The 15971-nt window shown below is 34.1% G+C and overlaps 1 protein-coding gene across 3 annotated transcripts; it reads left to right on the forward strand.

Annotated features, from left to right (window-relative positions):
• Nucleotides 1-276: 276 nt before the first annotated feature.
• LOC129288584 (SNW/SKI-interacting protein A) lies at nt 277-3241 on the forward strand. 3 transcript variants are annotated; one of them, XM_054925233.1, is made up of 2 exons: nt 277-433; nt 1181-3241. In XM_054925233.1, exon 2 carries the CDS (start codon nt 1221-1223, stop codon nt 3024-3026), a length of 1806 nt encoding a protein of 601 aa, XP_054781208.1. In that variant the 5' UTR covers nt 277-433; nt 1181-1220; the 3' UTR covers nt 3027-3241. The 3 variants fall into 3 exon arrangements, with proteins under 3 accessions (XP_054781208.1, XP_054781216.1, XP_054781223.1); XM_054925241.1 differs by having other exon boundaries at nt 281-619; XM_054925248.1 differs by lacking the exon at nt 277-433 and adding an exon at nt 626-1076.
• The last annotated feature ends 12730 nt before the right edge of the window (nt 3242-15971 follow it).

Here is a 15971-nt window from a genome sequence, read left to right on the forward strand (position 1 = left end):
AAATATTAAAAAGAATAAGAGTAGTTAAAAAAATTAGCTTCTTTATGAAAAATTTTAATTTAGAGGAGAGTAATATGGGAGGAGGCCCCTCCAAAATTTTTTAGCGTCCTCTCTTCTCCAAAAATCTCGAACTAAACACACTTTAGTGCTCAAGTCACATATTTTTTTTTTTTTAAATCCTTGTAAGGGGTATTTCAGTATTTTTAACCATTAATCCCGGTTAGTAATAATAATACAGTAAAATCTTCATTTACAAATAATACTTGTGATTCGGCCCCTGCCCGCGAGGAATTTTCCCACAGGCATAAGGAAAACGCGTTCCATCGAGCTCCGCCGCCGCCTCTAATTATCCTGCCATTACTTCAATTCCTAGGGCAGAACGCAACCTTATCCAGACTCCAGCAGAGCTTTCGTTGCCTTACGCCCTTACCCGGTTTGTTTTTGCCGTGCAATAATCTAATTTTCTTCTTTCTAAAATTAATTATAACTCCTATAAAACCCCCTCTCGTGAGTAGCGGATCCAGTTCTCTTCCTCGACGAACAAGCACTCCATACTCCGTCGGACGCTGTCCGCCGTTGTCAGCGCTGCCCGGTTTTTCTCGGGCAAGCAGTGAAGAAGGCACGAACCCTAGGGCTTTTTCTACTCCCAAAATCCGATGAGATTTATTTGTTGAATCTGGGTTTGAATCTAGTTTTGAATTTGTTCCCCGCTTGGCTGTCCTTGCTCTGTTTTAAATTTTTCATTTCAATCTGGTTTTGAATCTGGTCGTGTAATCGCTGAATATTGACGCTTTTGAATTTGGGAATATTTGCATAGAGTTTAATTTTTTTTCACTAGTTCTTGCTTGAATGGTGTGAAATTGGCTATTATACTTTCCTCTTCATTTTGATTACTAGCGACTTGTATGATTTGATTGTCTTGTTATGCAGGGTTGGATTTGTTGTGTATTGGCGTTCTGTTTATTAATTTTTTAATATTATCAATTTTAGAAAATTCTCAGGCTATTTTTGATGTATGATCTTGTAAACGACTTGGCTCAAGTTGTGTCGAAGTATCGGGAACAAAAATTAAAAGGGTATTATATCAACCATGCATATTTCAAAGATTACCGAGTGTAGATAGGTCCGCCTATGCTTGTGTCTACAGCAACTCATTATAATGTAATTTGGTTCATTTTAGGTCCTTATTTCTCCTAGGGCTTCGGAAATATTTATAAATAATGGCGGCCTTGAAAGACCTTCTTCCCCCAGCGAAATCAACGTCAACCTCATATTATGACCACAGTAGTGATCCGTGGTTCAAGCAGAGATTCAGCAGCACATCTGAGGCAGAAAAATCGACAGTGATTCAGCATAAGCCTGTCCCTCCTTATTTAAAGCGTGCGGGTTTTGTTCCTAGAAAGGTAGAGGATTTTGGGGATGGTGGAGCATTTCCTGAGATCCACATTGCTCAGTACCCCCTTGACATGGGGAGGGATAAATCGTCAAAACCAGGGTCAAAGATTCTTCCTGTGACAGTTGATGCCCATGGGAATGTAGCATATGATGCAATAGTGAAGCAGAATGAAAATGCTAAAAAAATTGTATATTCACAACAGAAAGATCTGATACCAAAATTTTTGAAGAATGATGAAGAAGATGGTATGGATGATGAGGAGGAGCAAAAAGAGATTGAAGAAACAACACAGGAAACAAAAGCTGCACTTGAGAAGATAGTTAATGTGAGATTGAGTGCAGCACAACCAAAGAATGTGCCTAAACAGTCATCTGATGCAAAGTTTATCAAGTATAAGCCTTCACAACAATCTGGAGCTTTTAATTCCGGGGCAAAAGAGAGGATTATCAGGATGGTTGAGATGCCTGTGGATCCACTTGAGCCTCCAAAGTTTAAGCATAAGCGAGTTCCAAAGGCTTCTGGCTCTCCCCCTGTGCCAGTGATGCATTCCCCTCCTAGGCCTGTTACTGTGAAAGATCAGCAAGATTGGAAGATACCTCCTTGTATGTCAAATTGGAAGAATCCTAAAGGTTACACAATCCCACTTGATAAGCGTCTTGCAGCTGATGGGAGAGGCCTTCAAGATGTTCAGATTAATGATAATTTTGCAAAGCTTTCAGAGGCATTGTATGTTGCAGAGCAGAAGGCTAGAGAAGCAGTTGCTATGAGGTCTAAGGTTCAGAAGGAGATGCTTCTGAAGGAGAAGGAACGGAAAGAGCAGGAGCTGAGGGCTTTGGCTCAGAAAGCACGCTCAGAGAGAACTGGTGTAGCACCTCCAGCTGCTGTTGCCATTCCTTCTGAAAGGAGCAGCATGGAAGATGCTGACATGAGAGTTGATTATGAGCATTCACGGGAAAGGGAGAAGAATTACCCTAAGGAGACAAGGGAGGAAAGGGAGGAACGACTGCAACGAGAAAAAATTCGTGAGGAACGACGGAGAGAGAGGGAGAGAGAGAGAAGATTAGAGGCTAAGGATGCAGCAATGGGGAAGAAAAGCAAGATTACAAGAGATAGGGATCGTGATATTAGTGAGAAAGTCGCTCTTGGCATGGCTTCTACAAAGCCAGGGACAGAAGTTATGTATGACGAAAGGCTGTTCAACCAGGATAAAGGAATATCTTCTGGGTTTGCCACTGATGATCAGTATAATGTTTATGACTCTGGCTTGTTTACTGCTCAGCCGACACTCTCAACCTTGTACAGGCCAAAGAAAGATATGGATTCTGATGCTTATGGAGGTGCGGATGAGCAATTGGAGAAGATTATGAAGACTGATCGCTTTAAACCTGATAAAGGATTTGCTGGTGCTTCTGAAAGGACAGGTCCAAGAGATAGGCCAGTTGAATTTGAAAATGAAGAAGCTGATCCATTTGGCTTGGATCAGTTCTTGACGGAAGTGAAAAAGGGCAAGAAAGCCATGGAAAAAGTTGGTAGTGGAGGAACTATGAGAGCAAGTGGCGGTTCTTCAATGCGAGACGGTCATGAGGGAGGTTCTGGTAGGACTCGCATTGGATTTGAAAGAGGGCATTGATTGGTGGCTTGTTGGATGGAATCCAGTCTCCATTACTGATGGTGGAGATCCTGTACGCTGTTTACACAACGCTGCTTTGTCTTTGACTCCTAGTAGTTGAAATAAAATTTAATTTTTGTATCTTGTTTGTAAACTACTTATGACTGCTATAGCAGAGCACGTAAATTCACTGCCAAATTGTTACAAATGGAATGAGACTTTGTTATTTCTGGTAAGCATGCATGTTTTTAAATGTCATCCTTTCTTTTTTTTTTTTCTTTCTTTGCTGCTGAAGTGGTGGATCTAGGAGAGTTGAAACCTTCTATAGTATATAATACTTTAATCTATAAACATATAAATTCAAAGAATTTCCAAAATCTGCGGTAGGCATGCAAGAGATCCAACGTGTGTCTTCTTAATTTGAAGACCCTGCTTTTGCAGTGGCATTCGGGATTTTGCCCGTGTCGTACCCAATAGTGAGTTTTATTCTCGCACCTGTAAGTTACGTAGGTCTCATGAATCGAGTTTCTTATCCCTTGTTGGATCAAGTCATGTGCAATGATAAATTGATAATTACCGTGGGACTGATCAGATCACTGAAAATAGGAGCACTTGCGTCGTATTACAGGTTTTTTTTTTTTTTTTGAAAGGCCAACGCGTCATATTACATGTTGAAGGGTATTAGTATTGCATTTATCACACATCAATTGTGGCTGGCTTTACTATCGTTTTTTTTTTTTTTAAAGGCCAACGCGTCATATTACATGTTGAAGGGTATTAGTATTGCATTTATCACACATCATGTTTATTTATTTTGTTATGTGCTGCGGAAACCAGTATGGTTATGGAATGCGTAGCTCAATCCCCCATGAAAAATTTAAAAATAAAAATCAATTATCAAGAAACAAAATTTAGGAGAATGATATATAGGTGTCAAAAGACCAATTTAATTTTAGATAAATACGAGGGAAAATGACAATTAAGGACTCTCTAAAGAACATTAATCTCAATTAAGAACTCTAAAATATAGAAATCTTAATTAAAGACTATGGATAAAAAAAGAAACTGACTTTACAAAATTGTCCCCTCACTAAACACTGAAAGGAAACGGAAAGAAGCTCATCTTGTGTGCTCTGTCTTCTTGTTTTTGGACGAGAAAAATTCTGATCAAATTTGCTCTTTGCTCCGCTGAAAATGTTAGAAAAAAATTAGTGGAGTGCATAATCATTTAAGTCATTGTCTTCTCTTTTCTTTTAATAGGTAATTATATGTATTGCTTCTTTTACATTTTGTCCTCTTTCATGCATGTAAGAGAAATCTACATCTTCTTCTTCCATTGCTCTGTTTTCTTCTTTTACACACATCCTCTGTCATGCACGCACATAGAATTTTTAATCTTTGTAAATGATGTCTTGCGCCATTTCTTTTTCTTTTATACCTAGAGAAAAAAGTAATCTTTTTAATGATTAATAAACTATATATATAAACATACACAATAAATGATTTCTGAGAACGACACGATTGAAAAAGTTGAGGAGTGAAAAATAAGAAAGATATAACATGGATGCTGAATTTTTTTGATCTATGATGAAAAGTGAATGAATGTTGAAAAATATAACGTGGATGCTGAATTTCTGTAGTCATGGTTAGGCTTATAGAATGAATAGTTGTGAAGTAATAAATTTATATGTTGCTTCTAGTTGTTCTAGGTTTATTTCTCATATGGCAAGTATTTCAGCAAAAGAGGTAATTTGTTATTTTCATGTTGATAGACATTTTGTAAAAGATTCACAAGGAAAGATGACCTATAAAGGTGGGAGATTAATTTCTAAATTGATTAGAGAAGACATAAATCATGAAGAGTCGTTGAGGATGATGTCATCATTGACAAGAGTTGAAAGTGGTGCAGCTGACTTGAAATTTATAGTGAAGTTTAGTGAAAACACATACATAGACTTGTTAGATGATGAGAGAGTACAACATTTGATAAAGTATAATGATAAGTCAGCACATGTGTATGTTGAGACAAATTATAATAAAATACATGGAGCAATGGATTATTCGATAGAGTAAATTGTTGTTCTTAGTTATTTGTATTTTTAATTAGTTTAATCACCATTTATATTGACTTGTGAGTAATTGTGAATGTAGGATGGAGGATTTGTTACCATGGGCACTGCCAGGATCTCCCTGGAGGCAAGAGCTTAAAAATATATCACCCTTTTTGCTATGTTCAAGACAAAATACTCTTATGCCACTGCATAAGGTTAATTTAGTAAAATGGAAGGATTTATTTATGAGTGTTGGTCAGATATTTAATGATACAATTATATTCAGAAAAGCACTATATAAATACAACCTTACTCATAGGTTTGGTTACATATTTATGAGAAACAACCCTAAGAAGATGATTGTCAAATGCAATATTGATAGTTGTAAGTGGAAGATATCAGCTTATGCTCTTGGGAAAACAATCTCTATATTGTGTGTGAAAAAACTTCACAACGAATACATGCATTCTACTCAAGACAACCTCCTATTAAAGCAAAAGGCTAGCTCAAAATTGACATCATCAATCATCATTGATGCTGTGAAGGGGAATGTAGAGAAAACTTCAAATTAGAAAAGACTTCTTTAAAGAGTATGGGTTAAACCTCACATATTGGCAAGTTTTGAGGGGAAAAGATAGAGCATTAGAGGAAATACATGAGCTTCTACAACAATCATACATGTTGATCCCATGACTTTGTGAGAAATTGAAGGAGACGAACCTAAGCACAATTGCAAAGTGAGTTGCATCGACAAATTACAAATTTAATAAACTTTTTATTGCATATGGATGCTGAATTAAAGGGTTTCTCCATGGTGCTCTTCTAATTTTGTTTATTGATAGAAGTCATTTAAGTGGTCCAGATAAGGGGACTTTGCTAATAGCTTTTGCAATTGATTCAAATTATGACTTATTCCCTTTGACTTATGCAATAGTAGGTGAAGAAATATATGATAATTGGGCTTGGTTTCTTAAAAATGTGAGAGAGATCACACAACAAATTCACTTGACCATAGTGTCAGATAGGCATAATGCTATTATTAGTGTAGTGCGTGTAATATTTGATGGCAATCGACATGCTTTTTGTTATCATCATGTCAAAGAAAATTACAGTTATAAATTTACAAAAATTAATAGAGGCATGTGAAGGATTAATGAGATAACCAAGGAAGATGCACTTAAGTTGTTGGATAATATTGCATATGTAAGGTTGGAAATATAATTTGATATTGCTATAAGTCATTTGATAGTTTTCTCTTCATAGTTGGCAAGATAGTTAGAAACAAATGTGGATATAGATTGTTGGGTCTTAGCAAGATTTTCATACAAAAGGTGAGATAATATAACAATAAATCATGCTAAATCTTTCAATGCTTAGCTAGCGAAAGAGAGAAAATATCATATATGTGCATTGATAAATGAACATCAGGCAAAATTACCGAGGAAGCTATACAATAACAAGATAGAAATAGTGAATTGGTCAAACGAAGTTGGACCTCCTGTTAAAGCAAGTTGAGGGAGAATGTATTGAGAGCTGAAATTGTGGTGGCTGAACATTATAGTGTAAATATGATACTAGTGAAAGTAGGAAATAATGACTTAAGAGTGAATCTAATATTATGAGAATACTCTTGTTAAGAATGACAGATGATAGAAATTCCTTGTGCACATGTATGTGCAGTAATAAAATTAGTTCACGGTAATGTGTATTCATATGTTGAAGAATGCTACACTATCAGTGCATAAGAAAAATCTACAGCTCCACAATGATTTTGATGGAATCATTGACATGCCTCAGTTGACTGAGCTACATTATGAAGATTATGAAAACAATATCTTTTTGCAATCACTACTGATTGCATGTCCCCCAAGACAATCACTTACCAAGCAAAGAAAGTCACGGTTTCAGAACAAAAAAGTACATCATTGCTCAAGATATAATCAAGCTAGACATTTTAAAAATAGGTGTAGGAATTCCAATCCAATGTAGGGATTGAAAAGGGTGAAAACCATATGTACAAAAAATATAAGATGGGTGTCTATACAAAAAGTCATTCAATAATAAAATGCACAAAATAAATAAAAATCATATGCATATTAATTAGTTTGAAATTGAAATGCATATGGTTTTTATTTATTTTATGCATTTTATTGTTGAATGACCTTTTGTATAGACACCCATCTCATATTTTCTATACTTGTAGAGGTGACAAGTTATGTAAATAGGATTACAGTCTATGTTGTTTTTTAGTAAGCAGACTACATAGGTGCTATTTAGGTAGATGGGATATGTTTATGTAAAAAGGGATGCAAATATGGTGTACATGTATTAAAATCAGTGTAATATAATGCTGATGCATATTTTAGGTTTAAATCACTATTTTGAAAATCGGATCGGATGGTCAGACCAATTAGACTGTCGATCAGTTTGGTTCATAGAAAAAACCCGTTTTAAGAGTTGAGTTGGATTGAGCCATTTTAAACTGACGGTCGGACCGGGAACCTGAATCAAGCTAGGAACCGGATCCGATTTTTAAAAACTGGACTATTCAAAAAAAACTTTTTTTATTTTTTATCAATTTTTTTAAAAAATGACTAATTTTTTTAATCATTTGATATTATATTGTATCATGTGGCTTGTTAAGTCATGATAAACTTAAAATATTTAATTTTTTTAAGTTAAGTAGCAATTTCATATGTATTTCTTATATTTAAATTATTATATACATATATAATTTTTTTAATTTAATTATTACGTCATAATGGTTCAACTGGCTGAACCATATGAACCGTGAACCGCTGACTTTTTCGGTTCAATGTCCAGTCCAATTCTAAAAACATTGGTTTAAATATATGCAAGTATAAATATTGTCATGACATAAGACTGCTGAATTCACCAACGTAGTATAGGGATATTGCTAATGTTACTACTAAGAGACATGTCAGATAATGGTATCCAATAACGTTAATTGAGAATTTCACATTTGAACTATAAAAAATTCCTACCATATGTTGTGAAATGAATAACCCCACTTAGATATCATTGTTTATCAAAAGATACTTGTTAAAAATTGGGATCCAACAACCTTACCGTGAATTCCCTAACCTGAGTTGGAATAATAGCTAACGTATAATGTGAAAGTTCCTAACATCACTTGGGAAATCTTTGGTTAAGGGTAAGTCTTGTCACAAATTAGGTTCCAACAACCTGACTTGAAAATTCCCTAACATACCTTAAAAAAGTAACTAACGTATGTTGTAAACGTGCCTAAAATGACTTAGGAATTTATTATATAAGGATAAGTCTTGCCACAAGTTCGGTTTCAGTAAACTCACTTAAGAATGTCCTAACGTAACTTGAGAAAAAGTTGAATGTAGGTTTTGAAAGAGTCTAACATGACTTGAAAATTCATTATGTAAAGATAAGTTTTGCTACAACTTGGGTTCCAGTTACTTGGGATGTGTTGTGAAAGTTCCTAACGTGACTTGGGAATGTATTCTTTGACAAACACTCAAGTAGCACAAGTTTGGTTCCAGCAAACTCGCTTGGGATTTTTGTAACCGAACTTGTAAAAAAGTTGAACGTTGATTTTGAAATCACCTAATGTGACTTGAAAATTCTTATGTAAGGATAAGTCACTTGGCACAAGTTGTGTTCCATCAACCTCACTTGAGATTTCTATAACATAAGTTGGGAAAGTAAGTAACGTGTGTTGTGAAAGTTCCTAACATGACTTGAGAATGTATTCTTTGACCAAAACTCAAGTGGCACAAATTCAGTTCTAGTAAACTCACTTGGAATTTCTGTAACCTAACTTGTGAAAAAGCCAAATGTTGATTTTGAAAGCGCATAATGGGACTTGAGAATTCTTATGTAAGGATAAGTCATTTGGCACAAGTTGTGCCCAGTAACCTCACTTAGGATTTCTGTAATATAATTTGGGAAAGTAACTAATATATGTTGTGAAAGTTCTTATTGTCACTTGGGAATGTATTCTTTGATGAAAATTCACGTGGCACAAGTTGGGTTTCAACAAACTCACTTGAAAATGTCCTAACCTAACTTGGGACAAAGCCTAACATCAATTTTAAAGGCGCCTAACATGACTTGAGAATTTATTATGCAAGGATAAGCACCAAACATCAGTTTTGAAAGTTGAGTTAATAAAAATCAAGAATAATTTGTCAAATTTCTTGTACATGTAGCCAAAATTTTTTTGAATTAATTGCTGTGTTATATATATGAAGCCATAGGAAAATACTTAATTACATAAATTACATAGAAATATAATTTACATATCACAATTGTCTACACTATGATTTCAATCTTTTGGATCCTGCATGCCCAGCATTCGAAATGAACGTCATGACCTAAGAGCCCACTCTATTGTGTGGATGAGTCACCAACCAATATGATACCTCACTCCTCATTTCACTCAATTGTTCCTACACAATCAGATAAAGTCAACTACCAAGACACTAAATTATCACAATAAAAATTATATCTTAACTTTAACATTTGTTCCTACCATTGTTAATAAAAGTATAGTAAAGCTGCCTCATTCCTCTTGTGAAGTATTATTCCACTGTCTGAAAACAAAGATGACATACATTTCACAATCAGATCTACAAAAAATATAAAATCTGTTAGCACTTAGTTGGGAAATATACGCATAATTACATATACACAATTTCATATATTTTACTCACATTATCGGTTGCTGTTTTATAAGCACCACTTTCAATTTTAGGTCATAATTTTTATTAACAAGTTCAGGTTTTAGTTTCATTAATATTTTTACAAACCTATTTTTTTGAGAATAATAACAAAGTGAATGAGAAGCTTTCATCAAAAAATTTTTACATGATATTTTATGGGAAAAGGCTTACCATGAAGTATGCCATTTTTTTCTTCTCTTTTGATAATAGAGCTTTCTTCGCTTTCTTTATATTCTTTTTTTCTTCTTTGATCCTTTATTAGATAATAGTATCAAGTCCAGCACATATATTGTGGCTGTTTTTGGCTCCACAACATAGCAAAATCAGTGCAAAGCAAACATTATAGGGAAAAAATAAAATCGCAATCTCTTATGTTATACCTAATGTTAGTTGGCATAAAGTATTTCAAATGGCTATCTAAGTCCCATCTTTTTTATTAGTGAATTATGATTCCTTGAAATGAAAAATTTAATACTTATAACTTGTAAGCATTTAATAAAATAAAGGAACTAAACTGTAAGACAAACCATAAAATTTGGATCAAAAATGTGTCGCCGCACAACTTGATCCTTTTCCTTTTGCTCATTGACCAAAACTCTTCCAATTAATGTAACGACCTGCATAAAAAATAGAAGTTACATTAAAATTTTTACTATAACTTGATCTATTTTAATTGGCACACCTTCTCACCAAACTATCGATCTATTGTTTAGAACCTAGACACTTGCATTCATATCTTGTCAGATAATATTTCTCAATCTCTACAATTTTTCTGTTAGAAAAAATAAAATTATATTAACTAATCAATTATGAACATATCAAGTAGTAAGGTTGAATATCATACTCATGTCCTTCATTTGGTGGAATAGACTTTATGCAGTATTGGTAAACTTCTTTCTCTGTATATTAACCTCTTTCTTCACATCTTCTTTTTGCCTTCCCACTATCATCCAAAAAGGGTGAATGAATAGTGTTGACTATTTGTCATTGTGACCTTCTTAATGTCATTTCACCCTTAAAATCTTGTTTTCTAATTTGCTTTTCCGCTTCTTCTTCTTGTGCACATTCTCCTTCCTCTTCATTTTCATTACTTTCTACTTATCCTTCCTCTTCTTTCTTTTCATCTTCTTCAGATCCCCCTTCCTCTTCATTTTCATCTCCTTCTGCTTGTCCTTCCTCTCCTTCCTTTTCATCTTCCCCGAATCCCCTTTTGTCTTCCTTTTCATCTCCTTCTACTTGTCCTTCCTCTTCTTCTTCCTTGGATCCCCCTTCGTCTACCTTTTCATCTCCTATCATTCTTCTTCCTCTTCTTTGTCTTCATGTCCCAACTCTTCCTCCTCTTCCTCTTTACCATCGTGGTTTTGAACAACTTCCTTTCCTCTTCTTTTACCTTAAAGCTTGAGGAGTCTTTGTGTAATTTTATGTGTAAAGTTCACAACATCTCTGTATACCTCTTTTATGTCCTGCACCATATAAAATATCATATGTTTAAAATTACATAAAACATAACCTTACTAATTAACAACCATCATTTTGCCCTTACCAAATCATAAAATGAATTCATTTCTAAAAGCTCTACTAAGAAGTTGTCATGTCCTCGAGAGACGTGATATAAAATGCCATGATCACTTACCTTCTCAAGTTGAACTCGTACTGTCACTCTCTCCTCTGTCTAATATTTCAAAGCATCTTCTTACTATGGCACCTCAATTGGCTCCAATGGAAACATTTGAAAGTAGAAAATCTGCATATTTACATTTATGTCATATAACCCACAGAATTTTGTTCAAAATAATTAACTTATAACAAATTATATCTTAATTCATCCACATACTGCAAGAAGAAATAAGCATCCTCTAACAATTTTTCGGTGCCCATCCTTCTTTTCCCATGCTTTATATTTGACTACCTCCTTTCCAAGCTCAGATAGTATAAAGGATGATCAATCATAATATATAGTTCTCAAGTTTAATCCGAACATGACTTTCAATAGTTTATCACTTATCTTGGAACTCAAACTTGAACAAAGAAAATTTTCTAAACAATAGAGAATGAAGAGAAACTCAAATCTATCATTTTCTTTCCCTGAGAGTATCCTGTCCTTTATTACATTATAGGATACTCTTTTAAAGTCCTTGTTTAAGGACTTTAACTTATTCTTATTCTCATTCATATCAATCATCTCTCCATTATTAGGCAAGCCAAGTAAGGCTTGAACTCTTTTGCCATTGATGACTTTCCTTTGACCTCAAATGAAAAAGGATGATGTAGGAGGATCAAATGCCTTCATCACTTCATCACATAAATCTCTAGGCATCTTGTGACAATAATATTTAAAAGCTTACCAAAACTCATTCTATTAACCCTATCCCTTAAGGATTTTCACTTTTTGATATAATCAAAACTTCCTCCATCTTTATTAAAGAACACCTTGTCTCAAATGGAATCTATCCAAGAAAAACAAGTCAGCACCATTACTTGAATTCATCACATTTTTCATGCTTGAGGTCAAAAATAGCCTACCTCGTAAGCTTTTACACTAGCATTTTCCTCCTTAACTAGACGCTTATAGTGATCTTGTTCTTTTAATGACAACTTTTTTTATGTTGCAATTGCTTCTGCGTTGAGTTTTTTCAGATCATTTCGTTGGGTTGTATATCTACCACGATATGCCTCTTTAAACTTGTTTAAGCCAAAACAACTTTTTTACCTTAAAAAATTTCCTTTTGTTTTAGTCATTGTCCTACACACAAAGAATTAGAGTAAAAAAATGAACTACTATTAAATGTATTTAAAACAAAGAATTTCCTTTTCTTTGAGCTATTGTCCTGTAAAGCTCACAAGACATGTCAAAGAGCAAATTCACGAGCAACTTAACTATAGTTATAGTAGTAGAATCTTGTTAATGAAAAATGCTAGTGACAAGACCCTATAGTTTGACATTAAACTAGTAGAATGTATTTTCATTGAATTAATCAGAATGCACTTAAGTTGTGTGTTTTCCCTTTTATTATTATCAATAACAGTGTTGCATTGCAAGGTCAAAAGTTTGTGCTTGTTTTTGTATACCTATTCTTCAAGTTACAAAAAATAAGTGGAAGAACACCTAAAATTATAACAAGTAATGAGATTCCATCATGAGGTCAGATAATGCTTACGTTCTTCTCTCCACAGATAATCTATTCAACTATATCAACAATGAAAATGCTTAAATCCCTGAAGATCTAAATGCAATCCCATGCAAACATAGGTTATGCCTATGACACTTTTTAAAGCATATGTAGTGGGTTCTCAACTTCTTATCACACTTAATACAACTATCTATTTTGTTTCATGAAGCATTTTTTTACAAATTTGAAGTTGTAAATAAGATCAATTTTTTTTCAAATCTTGAAAGATTATCCTTCGATACATCTTTCTCATCCAGCACCTCAAGAATTTTCTTGATAAAAAGCACTTGAACTGACCAACACAACTCGCCATTACACTTCTTCCACTTTACCCTTTAGAATGGATCATTATCAAAAGTAAACTATGAAAATACAACATCCTTTAAACTCGAAAATATAGGTCAAAATTCAGGTCATTCAAGTAGAATTGTTTTATTGAGTATGCCATTACGATTTATCAAGCAGTCAGAAGGAAAAATTCATATTTCTAGACTTAATGTACTAACTTCTATTTCCACTATTTATTCAGCATATGTAAGGGGATCATTTCACATGAAGAACTATCTATTTTGCTTGTTCTTCTTAAATAAATTTTCCTTAACATAAAAATAAAAATAAAGAAATAAATAGCAACAGTAGAAGAAAAAATGAAGAATGACTGTAAAAACAAAGTATGCATATCTTTCGCCAAGCAATGTTCTAAATTGCCATTATCATAGCTTGGCCAGCAAAAGAACAAAGGGAGGGAGGAAGAGACATAGGCACCAACTAAGGAAGCACAAAAGAGATGGGCAACCAACAGAGGACACACATCGAACTCACGAGTCAGAAATAGGACCAACACTGGAGGACGTCTCATTGGCTATTGTACAGCCCTGGAGCTAATATGGAGAACCCAATAAATGAAAAACAAGACTGAAGAACACGACGAGAAGTTGCAACTAAGGGAGACGTTGAAACAAAAGACAAATAGGGCTCTTGTGCGGGGGTATATTTGTTTTTCCTCTCGGGACATTTTTGACAATTTATACTATTTTTTTATTCCGTGATCCTTAATCGAGAATTTTATATTTTATAATCTCCACCTGAAATTAATATCTTTAGAAAATTTTTAATTATCATTTTCCCTAAATACCAAGACATTTCAAATGCCAATGATGTCCCAAAGGTCCTTAGGTTATGATCTACTAATAAAGGAAATGACTTAAATACCCTATACAAAATCTAAAGATCAAGCCGGGTAAACTCACCTCTCCAAATTCCATGCATGTGGTTGTGCCCTAGCAGAGAGAACAACAATGATAGAGAACTCTAGCAACTTCGTCGTCACGCATCGGAGAATGTTGAGAGTTGTGGAGAGTTTGGATTAGGAACCTCAACCGTGGGACCAAAAGATGAAAGGGGATGTTATTTTAATTTGATTCTTGAAAATTTATTTATGTGCCTTGCTTCTCTCGCTCTTGAAGTTCTAGATACCCACCATCATCGCATTCATCTATTTTACCTTCCTCTGCGACTTCTGATTTTTTAGATGATGGTTTGTCTAGTTCATTTGCTATAGTGTCTTGTTTGTGGAAAATGTTTACATTTAGATCCAATCTGCGATGAATGGATGAAAATTGCTGAAGTTAGTATCCATCTATTCGTTTTGTTCTTTGTATTTAGTTTGTCCAATTTAAGTCAAACAAATAACTTGTGGGTTCCTTGGAGTGACGGCAAGTTAAAATTTAAATAATTCATTTAAAACTGGCTGCATGTGATTTTCAACCTAGCATAATAATATGATATAGTTGTTCTGAACTTGATGATCAGATTATTATCCTATGAAAACCTTTGTTTTAATAAACCAATTCCTAGTTTGAGAGTTAAAGTTGCAGTAATGAATTGGCTAGTTTTCCTGTGGCTATCGTTACTTAAAAATGCAAGGGATCTAGGTACTGGTAATACTGACCGTTTTTGTAGACATTGATGTTCTGATAAATTTTAGATATGGTGTCTTTGTTGTCTTCTATTGACATTTCAGTAGGGTTTGATATTTTAAGTATAATATTTGTGTTTTGAGCATTGCTTATTAGTGGATCAGATCATGATTTATAAGAGTGCTCCACTAACATGTCAATACATATAGTTTCTGAAAACTATACCTTACGAAAAGTTCCATTAATTGTCTACATATGCCAATGACTTGATTTATGAAGTAGCAAAATATCTACTTAGATAGCTGCCTATATATCAAGCTAATACAGCTAGATAGTGACAATACCACTGAAGCAATATAATTATCTGACTTCAAATTCCTAAGCATTCAAATGACAGATGTCCATGTTTATAGGAAATGGGTTCTTTCAGGTAATTTATTTGATGGCATTGTTTCATTGTCCAATCTACATTTGCTTATCATTGTTATTCAGAGGAGAGTATGTATTGACCATAGAAGGTTATAAATGTTAATTTGTAGAAAAGGAATTTTGTTGGTATATTCAGTTTGTTATCTGGACAAGTGGGTTTTGGATAAAAAATAGTGGAGCAAACTTCTTTGCTAAACTTAAACGAAACAACCCCACTAAAAGGGTATTTTTCTTTTCTTTTCTTTTCTTTTTCCTGCATCCCTTTTCTCTGTTAAATTTATGCGTCCATATGCAGGCCAAAATACTTGGCATTCTCTTGGTCGGTGTTGTATTCGAGGGAGAATTTTAATGTTCAATTAAAGGAGAATCTGGTGCTTGGTTAAGTTTGCCCATAAAAAACATAGTTTGTAACAAATGCAATCGATTTAATAGTTGATGATATTTATTGTTTATAAATTTTTATTATCATGAAAGATGTAATTGTGTTGATTCTCTTTCTGCATTGAGAGGGAACTAGGGGATGGAATTGCATTGGCTGCTTAGAGTGAAAAGAGCAAGCAAGATAGGAGGCAGAACTGGTCTAAACTCTGATAGATCAAATAATGGGAATTTGCTGTTTGGAAGGAACCAAGATTATGCAGATGAGCATCTCTGTGGAGCAAAGAAATATCTATTGTAG

The sequence above is a fragment of the Prosopis cineraria genome, unplaced genomic scaffold, assembly GCF_029017545.1.
Source record: "Prosopis cineraria cultivar Desert tree isolate PC_DT_omini unplaced genomic scaffold, ASM2901754v1 PC1, whole genome shotgun sequence".
In the NCBI taxonomy this organism is placed as follows: Eukaryota; Viridiplantae; Streptophyta; class Magnoliopsida; order Fabales; family Fabaceae; genus Prosopis; species Prosopis cineraria.

Excerpts from the sequence above, each read along its gene's own strand:
- LOC129288584 (XM_054925233.1), top strand. The coding sequence starts at position 1,221 with ATGGCGGCCTTGAAAGACCTTCTTCCCCCAGCGAAATCAACGTCAACC.